The sequence below is a fragment of the Schistocerca americana genome, chromosome 5 (genome assembly GCF_021461395.2).
Source record: "Schistocerca americana isolate TAMUIC-IGC-003095 chromosome 5, iqSchAmer2.1, whole genome shotgun sequence".
Lineage (NCBI taxonomy): Eukaryota > Metazoa > Arthropoda > Insecta > Orthoptera > Acrididae > Schistocerca > Schistocerca americana.
Window position 1 is genome coordinate 334,294,521 of NC_060123.1, and position 13,757 is coordinate 334,308,277.

At 44.5% G+C, this 13,757-nt stretch overlaps 1 protein-coding gene across 1 annotated transcript in view; it reads right to left on the bottom strand.

The window, feature by feature from the left end:
- LOC124616356 (probable cytochrome P450 6a14) overlaps positions 1–13,757 on the bottom strand; it is a 105,700-nt gene that overhangs the window by 33,230 nt on the left and 58,713 nt on the right. Inside the window, exons 2-3 of the mRNA XM_047144666.1 lie at positions 11,090–11,543; positions 2,178–2,432 (exon numbers count right to left, since the gene is read on the bottom strand). Of these exons, the coding sequence (XP_047000622.1) occupies positions 2,178–2,432; positions 11,090–11,533 (699 nt within the window). The 5' untranslated portion in view covers positions 11,534–11,543. The remainder of the gene's footprint in view (positions 1–2,177; positions 2,433–11,089; positions 11,544–13,757) is intronic.

The following is a 13,757-nucleotide window of genomic DNA, read 5'->3' on the forward strand; positions in this document are numbered from 1 at the left end:
AAGCACTGGTAAAGGGCCTCCTAGAACTGTTCAATGGCATCCGTTAGCTTTGCTGGAGACACAGGGAACGATACGGCACAATAAACTCTGTTTCGGTGCGGGCAGCAGAGGGCTTGACCAATGTTGTTTTTGCTTCCCTGATAAAATCAAATTACATCAGATCAAAACTGCTGGTGACGGGCAGGATGCGTCTCGTATTTATAGAAATATCTGAGGCTAGCGGAGGGCACTACAGCTAGAGAACACGACTAACCAAGTCGTAAATTTAATAGCTAGAGTGCAATTTGAGTAGTCGTTTATTAAAATTACTTCACAAGGCAATATGAGCGTCTAACAATAAAACTGCAACTAACATACAAAATATAGAGTTAGATCCATACTTAAAATACACATAAAAGGTGTAAAGAGAAATAATGGAAAGCTCCTGGCAAGCAAACTCAATAACACCAAAGCAAAAGCCAGTTGCTCAAGTTGAACCCCACACCAAGTAGAACAGGGCATATTAATCACAGGTTTGTTAGGAAATCGTGGTGGCAATATCGAAAAACCTGAGCAGGCAGATGCTTGAGGATGGGTGCCAAGTATTCCGAGAAAACAAAACATCAATCGTTCAAGAACCGGTATAAAAGGAGGAATCAAGCTACATACTGCCGCTTCCCAGGGTGGACCGCGAAGACTTGATTGGATGAATTAAAATGTACCTTCGCTCGCCATATGGGAAGAAATCGTAATATGTGGTAAAATGGGAAGTACCCTCTTCTATGTTCTTCACAGTGGTTAACAGATATGTATGTAGATGTAGACCATTTGAGATAAGCTTGTGTTATTGCTGTAAGCTATAAGTTATTCATGGCAATAAAACAAGTTATTAATTTACATTTTCCCGACGTACTGGCGGCTGGAACAGCGATCAATACAACAGAAAAATGTATTTGTTCTATTCGGTAGTCAAGATTTCTAATTTTCCTTAGTAGCTACAGATTTAGGTGCACAGTACCATCCTCAGGCCACCGTACGATCAAAAAAAATCATAGTCCATAGTTAAAATAATAATCTAAGAAACATTTACAAATATTTTTTCTCTTTGATAGAAAAGTAGAGACAAACTCTAAATTATATAGGTAGCTCCTTAGCCTGGCACACAGTCATCTCACTTCCGAGGTAGGTGTGTCAGGTACTAAGAGAAAAGATCAAAGCTATGCTTTAAATACACATAATCTGCGGCCAGCTTTAGTAAAAGTGCTCCCAACGTACGCAGATTCTTTTTTCTTAAAGAGACACCATAAAAATATACAAAAGAAAAAAGTGGCATCAAATGTGAAGTTTACGCTATTACATAACAAAACAGTGAATAAAACAGTCACCACTGTAAAAAACGTCAAAATCAAAATAGCTAATCAAGGCAGACATGTTTACATTCACCGTCTGTATACGGTGACCTGACCACGGGGACCAGCGGCACAATATGGCTGAGCGGTACTCTTCAGCTGTTAGCTGGTAACCTTTGGCCGCTTTATCACTGTCGCGTTTATCGCAGCAGTTCCCATGTGCACATTTGGGCCTTCGGCGGCTGCGCATCGCCTTTTTAATTTCCTACCATTAGTATCTTATCTCATAGTACTAGGTTACGATCCCGTAATACCCTCTGACACTAAAGCGACACAGTATGTGTAAGTGGTAACTCCTTGTTTTGTCAATATGTCATTAACAACTAAAGACATTCGCCGACCGACAGCATTCAAGGACAGGCGTGTCCCGAATGGTTGACTGCTGCCTACAAGGCAGTACGATGAGCGACCTACGATCGTGAGGAATGCGGTCAACGTGTCCTCAATCTGTGTTATCGCTATTGCCAGTAAACGCATCGTAATTATGCCGCTGCTTCTTTATTCAAGCAGCTTCTCATCTAGCCCCATGAGGCTGAGTGGACCCCGTTCCAGATCTACGAAACTCAGAAAAAATTGAGGCGATACCGGGAATCGAGCCAGGGTCCTTCCGCAATGAAGGCAGTTACGGAGGCAGTCGTCAATGATGTTTTGCGTTTAATATGGAAATAATAACTGTACTTTTTAGTGAACCAGAGACATGACAATCGTGTCAGCTCCTCGGGTTAGCAGAGCACAACCTTCGGCAAACAATATCTTAATGCACCGGGGTACGATCAGTCGACCACTCACCCGAAAGGTGTTGGCAATAGAGGGGAATATGTTGCAGAAAGTACCGATGAGGCCTCGGGCGGGCGTGGGGACGAAGAGGCGGCGCGCCCACTTGCGGAACTCCTGGTCCGGGTTCTGCAGGCTGTGCGTCTCGAGGCCGAAGGCGCAGGAAGCGATGACGTCAGTGCCGTAGCGAGCCAGCAGGTCGAAGAACTCCACGTCTCTGGAGCCAGCACCCATCACCTCCACCAGCTCGCGGGCGCACTTCTCCAGCGTCTGCAACAGACAGTGGATTGTTTCTTGTTTCTCAATTATGATTTTTAGGGTTCTGTACCTCAATCTGCAAAAGCGGAATCCTTACAGGATGACTCTATTGTCCGTCTGTCTCTCTGTCTCAAAAATGGTTTAAATGGCTCTGAGCACTATGGGACTTAACAGCGGTGGTCATCAGTCCCCTAGAACTTAGAACTATTTATTTATTTATTTATTTATTGTTCCGTGGGACCAAATTAAGGAGAAGTCTTTATGGTCATGGAACGAGTCAATACATGAAATTATAACACGATAGTAGAAACAGATAAAATGAAATATAAGAAACATATTCAGGCGACAATTCTTAAGTTTAAATAAAGAAAATTAACAATGTAACACTGGAATTTGCTTAATTTTTCAGCTCTTCCAGGAGCTCCTCGACAGAATAGAAGGACTGAGCCATGAGGAAACTCTTCAGTTTAGACTTAAAAGTGTTTGGGCTACTGCTAAGATTTTTGAGTTCTTGCGGTGGCTTATTGAAAATAGATGCAGCAGAATATTGTACTCATTTCTGCACAAGAGTCAAGGAAGTGCATTCCACATGCAGATTTGATTTCTGCCTAGTATTAACTGAGTGAAAGCTACTAACTCTTGGGAATAAGCTAATATTGCTAACAACAAACGACACTAAAGACAATATATACTGTGAGGGCATTGTTAGAATTCCCAGACTATTGAATAGGGATCGACAAGAGTTTCTCGAACTTTCACCACACATACCTCTAACAGCCCGTTTTTGAGCCAAAAATACCCTTTTGAATCAGAAGAATTACCCCAAAAAATAATACCATATGACATAAGCGTATGAAAATATGCGAAGTACTTTTCGTGTTGAACTTATTTCAGATACTGTACTACTTAAACCTAACTAACCTAAGGACATCACACACATTCATGCCCGAGGCAGGATTCGAACCTGCGACAGTAGTGGTCGCGCGGTTGCAGACTTTAGCGCCTAGAGCTGCTCGGCCACTCCGGCCGGCTGTCTGTCTGTCTGTCTGTCTGCCTGTCTGACCGACTGTTAAAAACCTTTTTTCTGAGGAAGAGGCAGACGTAACAAGTTGAAATGTATGTCCAGTACTAAGATCTGTAGCCTCTTAGCGTTGTAATAAATGTAACCAAAAGATATGGACATTCATATCACATATTTCGATCCTCGCATATTCACTCATAAAAACATGTAACTTAGTTCCCATTAACCTAGAATCATGAAATTTGGCAAGATGCAAGGTTTCACAGTGCACTTAAAGAGAAAAAATCCGAATAGTTTTCATTTGAAATCCTGTCGCACGAAAAAAGTTTTCATTTGTTATCCGTCTATCTGCCTGTTCGTCCGTCTGCTAAGAGCCCTTTTTCTCAGGAACGAATTGCCGTATCGAGTCCCAAGGCGTTGTACAAAATCTAAGATTCTACTTCAATGCAATCAGAAATAGGCCATTTATACCACAAATTTTGATATTTTTACAGTATCAGTATCGATAACAGGCAAAGACCGTTGATATTCTTGATTCCCAGGATGAATATTATTATTAACACAGAAACTGCCTTGTTTTATTAAAAACGAAGGACTCTGTCCCTTTACCTATAATTTCTGCGATTTCATCCACTCCAAAGTGAAACTCTTTGTATTTTCCTCCGATGGCTCTGATTACAGTTTAGTCACTGGCCATTGCAAAAGTCCAGGCAGAAGGTACTCAACGAACAGTACACATAAAGAAACGCCAGTTTCCGGCACTCAACAATTTTATAGCTACGTTCGGGTGTTAGTTCACTTGTCCTTATTGTGGTGTCACCGCCAGACACCACACTTGCTAGGTGGTAGCCTTTAAATCGGCCGCGGTCCGTTAGTATACGTCGGACCCGCATGTCGCCACTATCAGTGATTGCAGACCGAGCGCCGCCACACGGCAGGTCTAGAGAGTCTTCCTAGCACTCGCCCCAGTTGTACAGCCGGCTTTGCTAGCGATGGTTCACTGACAAATTACGCTCTCATTTGCCGAGACGATAGTTAACATAGCCTTCAGCTGCGTCATTTGCGGCGACCTGGCAAGGCGCCATTACCAGTTACTATTGATGCTGTAAAACATGTACCGTCAAGAGCGATGTTCACCAATTATGGATTAAAGTTGAGTATTCCAGCAGCTACGTACCATTTTTGTTAGTCTCATTACCTTGTACTGTTCCAGACCTCACGCCAGCCTGCGTGAGCTTAAACGCGTGCCTTTCGGCTTCTCCTCCTAGTGGATTGGCTGTCTTGCCAGTCCACAACACTTATGTTGTAAGCAGTTCATGCAGCGTACATGACAAGACACTGGCCTTCATGGCATTTCCTTCTGTTCTAGCTGTGGTGTCCCCGCCAGACACCACACTTGCTGGGTGGTAGCCTTTAAATCGGCGGCGGTCCTTTAGTATACGTCGGACCCGCGTGTCGCCACTCCCTAGCACTCGCCCCAGTTGTACAGCCGACTTTGCTAGCTATGGTTCACTGTCTACATACGCTCTCACTTGCCGAGACGACAGTTTAGCATAGCCTTCAGCTACGTCATTCCCTCCGACCTAGCAAGGCGCCATATTCAGTTACTATTCTGAACAGATAATATTGTGAATCATGTACCGTCAAGAGCGATGTTCATCATTAATGGATTAAAGTTAAGTATCAAACTAATTACGTCCGCTTTCTGAATTCTCATTCCTTGTCATGTTTCAGACCTCACGTCAGTGTAGTTCTTCCCTCTTCACGCCAGCCTGCGTGAGATAAACGCGTGCATTTCGGCCTCCTCTAGTAACACGGTGTTGGCTCTTCTGCCAATTACAACGTTAGCCTTTGCCCGTTCACGCTAGGAAGCGCAACTTGAAGCTACACCTGGACGCAGGGCCCACTGCTACTGTTTCAGAATTTCGTTAAATCTAAACTACTACCTTTAGCAATGACTGTTCTGTTAGCCCCTGATAGAATATTTTGTACATTATGAATGAAAATACAACGACACTGGCGTAATATTCGACAATGTAATATTCTACAATAGAATGTTACAACAGTGTCGTGTGTATTTTCATTCATAACCACCTTCAGTTTTTCGTTGATAAAATTTTCAATTTAAAATTTCTCTCAAGTTAAAGTAAAATCCCTTTTTATGCAGAAACATACCAGTGTTTTTAATGTGACAAAATTTACAGTTTTTATAATATTGATGTACCCATTTTTCATATATTATTGAATGTGTCACCACTTTTAAAGAGAGCTGCCTTTTTTTTTTAACAAGTTGACTTTGCTACACCACCACGCAATGTAAAATATACGGGTGTTGGACAAAAATATTGAAACACCACGAGAAATGTATGCTTGAACATAAACGCAGATGTTGGGCATGCCTGCAAGCGGTATAGTTGTGGCATCTGTGTAATGTCCTCAACACGTTGCAAGTGTCTGCCGTGGTCAGAACAGTGTTCTGCGTAGTCGTGGGTGCATTGTGTCGGTACTAAGTAAATTTTGACGTGGGTAAATTGTTGGACCTCGTATGGTTGGTGCTTCATAAACAAGGCAGCCGAAGTGTTTCGTGTGTCAAGAGGCACCGTGTCGAAGATTCACACCGCATTCAGGTGAAGCGGAAAAATACCATCCGCCAAGTCACAATGCGGACGAAAGTATGAGTTGAGTGATCGTGACGGACGATCATTGAAGAGGATTCTGACGAAAAGTAACAGGACGGCAGCTGCTAGTCACTGCAGGACTGAATGTCGCACTCGCGAGCCCTGTGAACACCAAAAACAAAATAAAGGGAGCTGCAGACCTAGGGAACTGAAAGGCGAGCTGGAATTCCAAAACCACTCATCAGCGATACAAATGCCCGTACTAGGAAAGTATGGTGTACAAGCCGTCAAACGTGGACTGAGGGTCAATGGAAGAATTACGGTACTGCCTATTAAAATTACTGCACCACGAAAATGACGTGCTACAGACGCGAAATTTAACCGACAGGAAGAAGATGCTGTGATATGCGAATGATTAGCTTTTCAGAGCATTCACACAAGGTTGGCGCCGGTGGCAACACCTACAATGTGCTGACATGAGAAAAGTTTCCTACCGATTTCTCATACACAAACAGCAGTTGACCGGCGTTGCCTCGTGAAACGTTGTGATGCCTCAAGGAGGAGAAATGCGTACCATCACGTTTCCGACTTTGATAAAGGTCTGATTGTAGCCTATCGCGATTGCGCTTTATCGTATCGCGACATTGCTGCTCGAATTGGTCGAGATCCAATGACTGATAGTAGAATATGGAATCGGTGGGTTCAGGAGGGTAATACGGAACGCCGTGCTGGATCCCAACGGCCTCGTATCACTAGCAGTCGAAATGACAGGCATCTTTCCAGCATGGCTGTAACGGATCGTGCAGCCACGTCTCGATCCCTGAGTCAACTGATGGGGACGTTTGCAAGACAACAACTATCTTGACGAACAGTTCGACGACGTTTGCAGCAGCGTGGACTATCACCCCGGAGACCATGATTGCGGTTACCTTTGACGCTGCATCACAGACAGAAGCGCCTGCGATGGTGTACTCAACGACGAACCTGGGTGCACGAATGGCAAAACGTCATTTTTTCGGATGGATCCAGGTTCTGGTTACAGCATCATGATGGTCGCATCCGTGTTTTGCGACATCGCGGTGAACGCACATTGGAAGCGTGTATTCGGCATCGCCTTACTAGCGTATCACCCGGCGTGATGGTATGAGGTGTCATTGGTTACACGTCTCGGTCACCTCTTGTTCGCATTGATGGCACTTTGAACAGTGGACGTTGCATTTCAGACGTGTTACTACCCGTGGCTCTACCCTTCATTCGATCCCTGCGAAACCCTACATTTCAGCAGGATAATGCACGACCGCATGTTTCAGGCCCTGTACGGGCCTTTCTGGATACAGAAAATATTTGAGTGCCGCCCTGGCCAGCACATTCTCCAGATCTCTCACCAATCGAAAACGTCTGGGCAATGGTGACCGAACAACTGTCTCGTCACAATACACCAGTCACTATTCTTGATGAACTGTGGTATCATGTTGAAGCTGCATGGGCAGCTGTAGCTGTACCTGTGCATGTCATCCAAGCTCTGTTTGACTCAATGCCCAGGCGTATCAAGGCCGCTATTACGGTCAGAGGTGTTTGTTCTGGGTATTGATTTCTCAGGATCTATGCACCTAAATTGCGTGAAAAAGTAATCTCTTGTCAGTTCTAGTATAATATATTTGTTCAATGAATACCCGTTTATCATCTGCATTTCTTCTTGGTGTAGCAATTTTAATGGCTAGTAGTGTATTCCGTCGGTTGAGTCTTGTTCACTGTTTCCAACTTTTGGCCGAGTTTACGTCCCAGGAGTGATACATGTTGGGGGTTCGCTGATGATTTGGGCAGCTATACCGTGGTATTCCATGGGTCCCACGACTGCCCTGCAGGTTCGCATTTATTTTTGTTGATTAGATGCGTCCCATATTTCAGTGTTTGTTTTTCCAGTGATGGTCCCCTGTTCACACAGCTCGCATAGTCCAGGACTGGTTTTGGAAGCACGAGGATGAGTTGTTATACCTCCCTGGTCGCCACAGTCACATGTCAGTACCACTGAGCCTTTGTAGTCTAATTTCGAGAGAAAAGTGCATGATCGCTATCCACGCCAGTCATAGTTGCATCAAACATGCCACTGTTTTGCAGGACGAAAGGTATAATATTCCCTTGAAAACCATGAAGGACCTGTATTGATCCATCCCGAGACGACTGGAAACTGTTTTGAATGACGACGATTTTCTACACAGTGTTAGGCATGGTAATGTGTTGTGTTTCCATATTTTTGTCCACCTCGGTAAGGATCGTAAGTACAACGTTTGATTCATTTACAGGATGAGTTTCTGATGTCACTAGAAAATGGGTTCAGTATAAAAGCAAAAGCCGATCGTGGAGTAAACCAACTGGAGCGGAATTTCATCAATAAAATACATCTGCCAGTATGTGCTGGCCCAACATCGCGGAAAGACTTACGTGTTACTGAAACTATGTGTGTGTAATAGCATCAGGCAGAACGAAAACGTGAACAGATAAAAGAGGGGAGGGAGACGGAGAAAATTATTCAAAATTATTGTTACTATGTATTGCTGCGTCTAGGAACATTTATCGTGATATTGTAGAAATTTTACTGGTGTGAGAATGGGAATTGCAGTAATGGACTCTGAGCAACATTCCGTTTAAACCTCCACCAGCGGTCGGAGACTAGCAGCAGCCAGACGAGGCAATTGTCTTTCCACACATACGTTGCCAACACAAGCGGCTGCATTTGGAGTGGTGCTGTGACCCGAAAGCATCAAATGTTCAAATATGTGTGAAATCTTATGGGACTTAACTGCTAAATTATCCTAAGGACAAACACACGCACCCATGCCCGAGGGAGGACTCGAACCTCCTCCGGGACCAGCCGCACAGTCCCTGACTGCAACGCCCTACAACGCTCGGCTAATCCCGCGTGGCCGGAAAGCATCGACTGCTGTTGAATGGTGTTGCAATCGCGAGTACAGAGGCGAGCTGGCGAGAAGTCTCCATCCCTCCAATGTTTTGGGGAGGCTTAGCAGTGTTCTCTGTGGGAGCCATCAGGCACGGCTGGTAGAGACTGAAGTAATTCTGACGCCACAAAAGTACGTCACGTACATCTTTAGTCCTCAAGTGCAATCCCTCACGCGAGAATATCGTGGTGACATTTTTCAACAGTACAATGCTCGTACACACATGGCATGTGTCTCTGTGAACTGTATGCGTCATCTTGATGTGCTCATGTGGCCAGCAAGATCCCCAGATCGGCCTCCAGTAGAATGGCGACGCTATCTCGGAGCCAGTACCCAGGATATAAAGGATCAGATTGTGGGCCGACATTGCCTCAATAGAGGACACAGAAGCTTACGACACACTTACGAACCAAATCAGAGGGGTTCAATGTCGTACTGATATGTGGAGTTCTACTGCCAATTGTTAGTAAATTTTACTCCATTTTGCAAACACTGGAACAACACCACGCTTTTTTTAATGATGCTTGCCGCCACTGATGGTAAAAATTGTTATTTTGCTGTTATACGATTCAAATTTCAGTGTTTGGCCATTTCCAAGAACAAAAACTGGAATAAACAATAGAAGTAAAATCACAAAAACAAGAAAGCCGGCAACCACTAAAAATAGTATATAAATACCACGCTTCTTTACGTTATTTATTCATCAAAAGACGTCAGACTTGTACAAAATACAAGTCCTTGTCGAAAACGCATATCTGGTCATACAGCCCAGATTTGTCAATAGTAAACGTGAGAATGTCTCTAAAACGCCTAAATATATTATAGACTAACATTTCTGTACCCTGCAGCACAGTTGTTATATGAAACCGCTCACCAATAAATAGGTATGCGCCACTTGTTCAGGCACAACAACTCACATGGACATACATAAACGATTCTCCAAAGATCGCCTGAGAGACATCACGGTCTGCACAATGCAGTCTGTGGTGTTTTAGGGAACAAGGTAGCTACGGCCGAAATCTGGATAGTACAACAATAAAATAGAAAGTGTTAAGTCAAATGGCGACAGCATCATTCGAAAAATTTACCATGACTGTGTCTTCAGCCCAAATAAAAACAATCAACATCACATACGCTCTCAACCTATGACGTTTCATTTCGTTTGCTCCAAAGGTCGCCTGAAAGACATCACAGTCTGCACAATGGAATCTGTGGTGTATTAGAGAACAAGGTAGCTACGGACGAAATATGGATCGTACAACAATAAAATAAAACTTGTAAATAATAGATTTCAGCTGTCAGTCGTCCTTTTTAAATTTCATTGGCAGATCTAGATTTCAGCTAGCAACTAGCCATTCTCAATGCACTATCATTTTTGATCAATGCTTGTAATGCCTGTTGGTCGAGTATTCAATGAACTGTGGACGAAAGCCAACCAACAGCCATTACAAGCATTGATCAAAAATGATAGTGCATTGAGAATGGTTAGTTGCTAGCTGAAATCTAGATCTGCCAATAAAATTTAAAAAGGACGACTGATAGCTGAAATCTGTTATTTACAAGTCAATATAACAGTCGCTGCGTGCAACAGCCTTCTGAGTGGAAGGTAACCTAATAAAAGAAAAATTGTTAAACTCAAATGGTGACAACATCATTCAAAAAGTCTACCATGACTGCGTCTCCAGCTAAAATGAAAACTATCAACATCACATATGCTCTCAACCTGTGAAGTTTAACTTCGTTTCCTCCTCACCTGTAGGGGGCATCACATTTGTGTTAGATAGCGTATATTTATTCAATTCTGGAACGTTAAGTCGTAGACAAAAAATGGACTAGTTCATGTATAAGTGTGTTTGGTCTGTCTATGCAGAGTAAGGTCTGTGACTTGTTCGACATATTCAGTGTATTATTGCCGTTAAAAATGCGGAGCTGTTACATATAAAGTGAATCAGTGACAGTAATGGTTTCCAAAACTGTACTTACACAACAAATTTTCCCATCCGTCAGTAGTTTCCGAATATTTCTAAGATAGTATTACGCAGCAAGCTGTGAGCAAGATGTGAACAGACTTACCGGAAACATCATCTTCATCTTCCCTGATGTGAACGTAGGTGTCAGCCTGTTTCTTAGCAAACGCCACCTTTCACCAGCCATAAAGACCAAGTGTCCAGTGAGTGGGTCGACGTCTTCGTTGACGTAAAGGCCGCGATCGTGGAAGTGCTGGAAGTCCTTGACGAGCATGCTCTTGATAAGCTCTGGGTCCTTGACGACGATTCCAGGCTGGGTGAACATGTAGATTCCAACCATCGGTTCGGAGGGCGGCACCGCACTGTAGAGGTCGCAGCAGATGTCGCCGAAGTAGCGCTGGAACAGCATGGCGCGCCACGCGTGTCCAAATGGGAAGGGCGCCCCCGGGATGTACGGGATTCCCCGTCGCGGCCAGTAGCTCCAGCAGTAGTAGGCGTACAGCGCCACCGCAGCGCAAGCGGCCACCAGGGCTGCCAACAGCTGCAGCATCTCGACGAGTCTGCAACAGCACATTGCACATTGCACATCACTATCTTGCTTTGGGGAACGTGTTGTCACGGAGCTAAAAGTCGACGGAAACCAAGTACAAGCCCACCGCCTCTCTACAAACAGTTTTCGAAATGAATACTCACTTGTCAACTGTAGTAGCCCAGTGCTGATTAGCCATAATATTATGACTACCGACCTACTATAGATACAAACCCATCCAGGCGATAGCAGCGTCACCTGCCAACCCTGCTAGTCAGACATACACACGGTGCACGTAGTATCAGTGAGCCCGCTGGCCGTGTGTAGAAATGGAAAGGGGGGCGATCTGCCTGAGTTTGACCGAGGGCAGATTGTAATGGCCTGCAGGCTTGGCACGAACATTTCGGAAACTGCACGACTTGTTGAGTGTTCGAGGAGAGCTTTGAAATGTTTCTTCAGCACGTAGCGAAACCAAGTTGAAACCTGGTCCAGACGTCAAGGGATTGGACGACCACACCTCATTACAGATGTCGGACGTTGTAGGCTGAGCATACTGGTAAAACAGGACAGGCGGCGACCTGTGCCGGAGCTAACATCAGACTTTAATGTTGTGTAGAGTACAAGTGTGTCTGAACACACAGTGCACCGAACATCCCTACGATGGGCCTCTGCAGCCGACGACCTTTGCATGTGCCAATGTCAACACCATAACGTCAACAGCTGGACGTTGGGGCAGTGGCAGAGCCTTGACATTGTCTGATGAATCCCGACAGCTTCGTCATGCCGATGAGAGAGCGCAAATCCTCCGTCTTCCAGGGGAACAGCTCCATGACGTCTGTACTGTGGGGTAGATACAAGCTGGTGGCGGCTTCTCTATGCTCGGGGAAACACTCACGTGGGCATCCATGGGCGCAGTGAATCTTGTGCAAGACACCATGGATGGCAAGTAATATCATACACTGGTTTCAGGCTACGCAACCCCCTTCACAGCGAGTATGTTTCACTATGGTAGTAGCATCTTTCAGAATGACAGCACGCCTTCTCACAAGGCCAGGTGTGCGGTGGAGTGGTTCGAGGAACACAGTGGCGAGTTCCAATAGACGTGCTGGCCCCCAACCCGCCAGATTTGAGCCCCATCGAAGAAATCTGGAACATGATTGAACGTGGTGTCAGAGCTCATGGCCCCCTCCCCGCAATTGACGAGAATTAGGTGACGTGTGTGTAGATGGGGTGCCAACTCCCTTTAGTGACCTGCCAAATTATCATTGCTTCCATGCCACGATGCGTCGCCATTGTTATCTGTGCCAAATGTGGACATATTACCTATTATACAGGTGGTCATAATGTGCTGGCTGATCAGTGTAAATGTGTGCTACTGATTTATTGTGACTATGGGAATGTATCTAGTAACGAGGTTATATGCAGTAACGGAAGGAAGGCTTCCACCAACAGCTGAGAATTCTGTGGTCGATGGATGAAATTATACTCCTACCCTTCGTCCCCATCTGCATGGCAACTATCAAACGCTTGTAAATATCAAGTGCCCTTAGAACTGGAGGGGCTTTGTGGATTGTATGGAGGGTGCCACAGTTAGCTCCATAATCCCAAATACTTATAGTTGTCCCCGACATTCCGACAGGTAACATCATCCTTGATTTCAAGTAATCTTTCGTAATAATCCTCGATTTCAAGTAATCTATCGTTATAGTTAGACTCTGCAAAAAGTCAGCACCCGTATTTCATTTTATTTAACTATCTCTTCCCTTCCGTTTCAACTGCTAGAATGCCTGTATTTTTCTACAATACTGGTCTTCATCCTATGACCTTATTATGAAACCATCAAACCCATAATGATACGACTTACAAAGGACATCTTTCAATGGGTGCAGAAGAGCTCATTGTTCAACAATCTCCATATAATAATTGGAAATAGGTGGACTAAGAGGAATCCCAATGACAACCACATCAGTTCGCATGTGGAATTCATTTTGTGTATTTAAAAATAGAGATTCCCCTTAGGGGGCTCCCATTTTGGGAGTATGTGGGTTAGCAAGTGTGGAGCCCCGAGCTGAGTTTGACATTACTTACTCATACTGGTGGCAAACTCCTATTTCGTTTCTATCGGCCTCTCTCGGCCAACTCTTATTTTTCCGACGCCAGTGGCGTTAGGTTTCGAGGTCCAAAGGAGTCTTTTTTTCTTGTCCTCAATTCAGACCTTCGAAGATGTTGCCTTGGTTGTTGGATC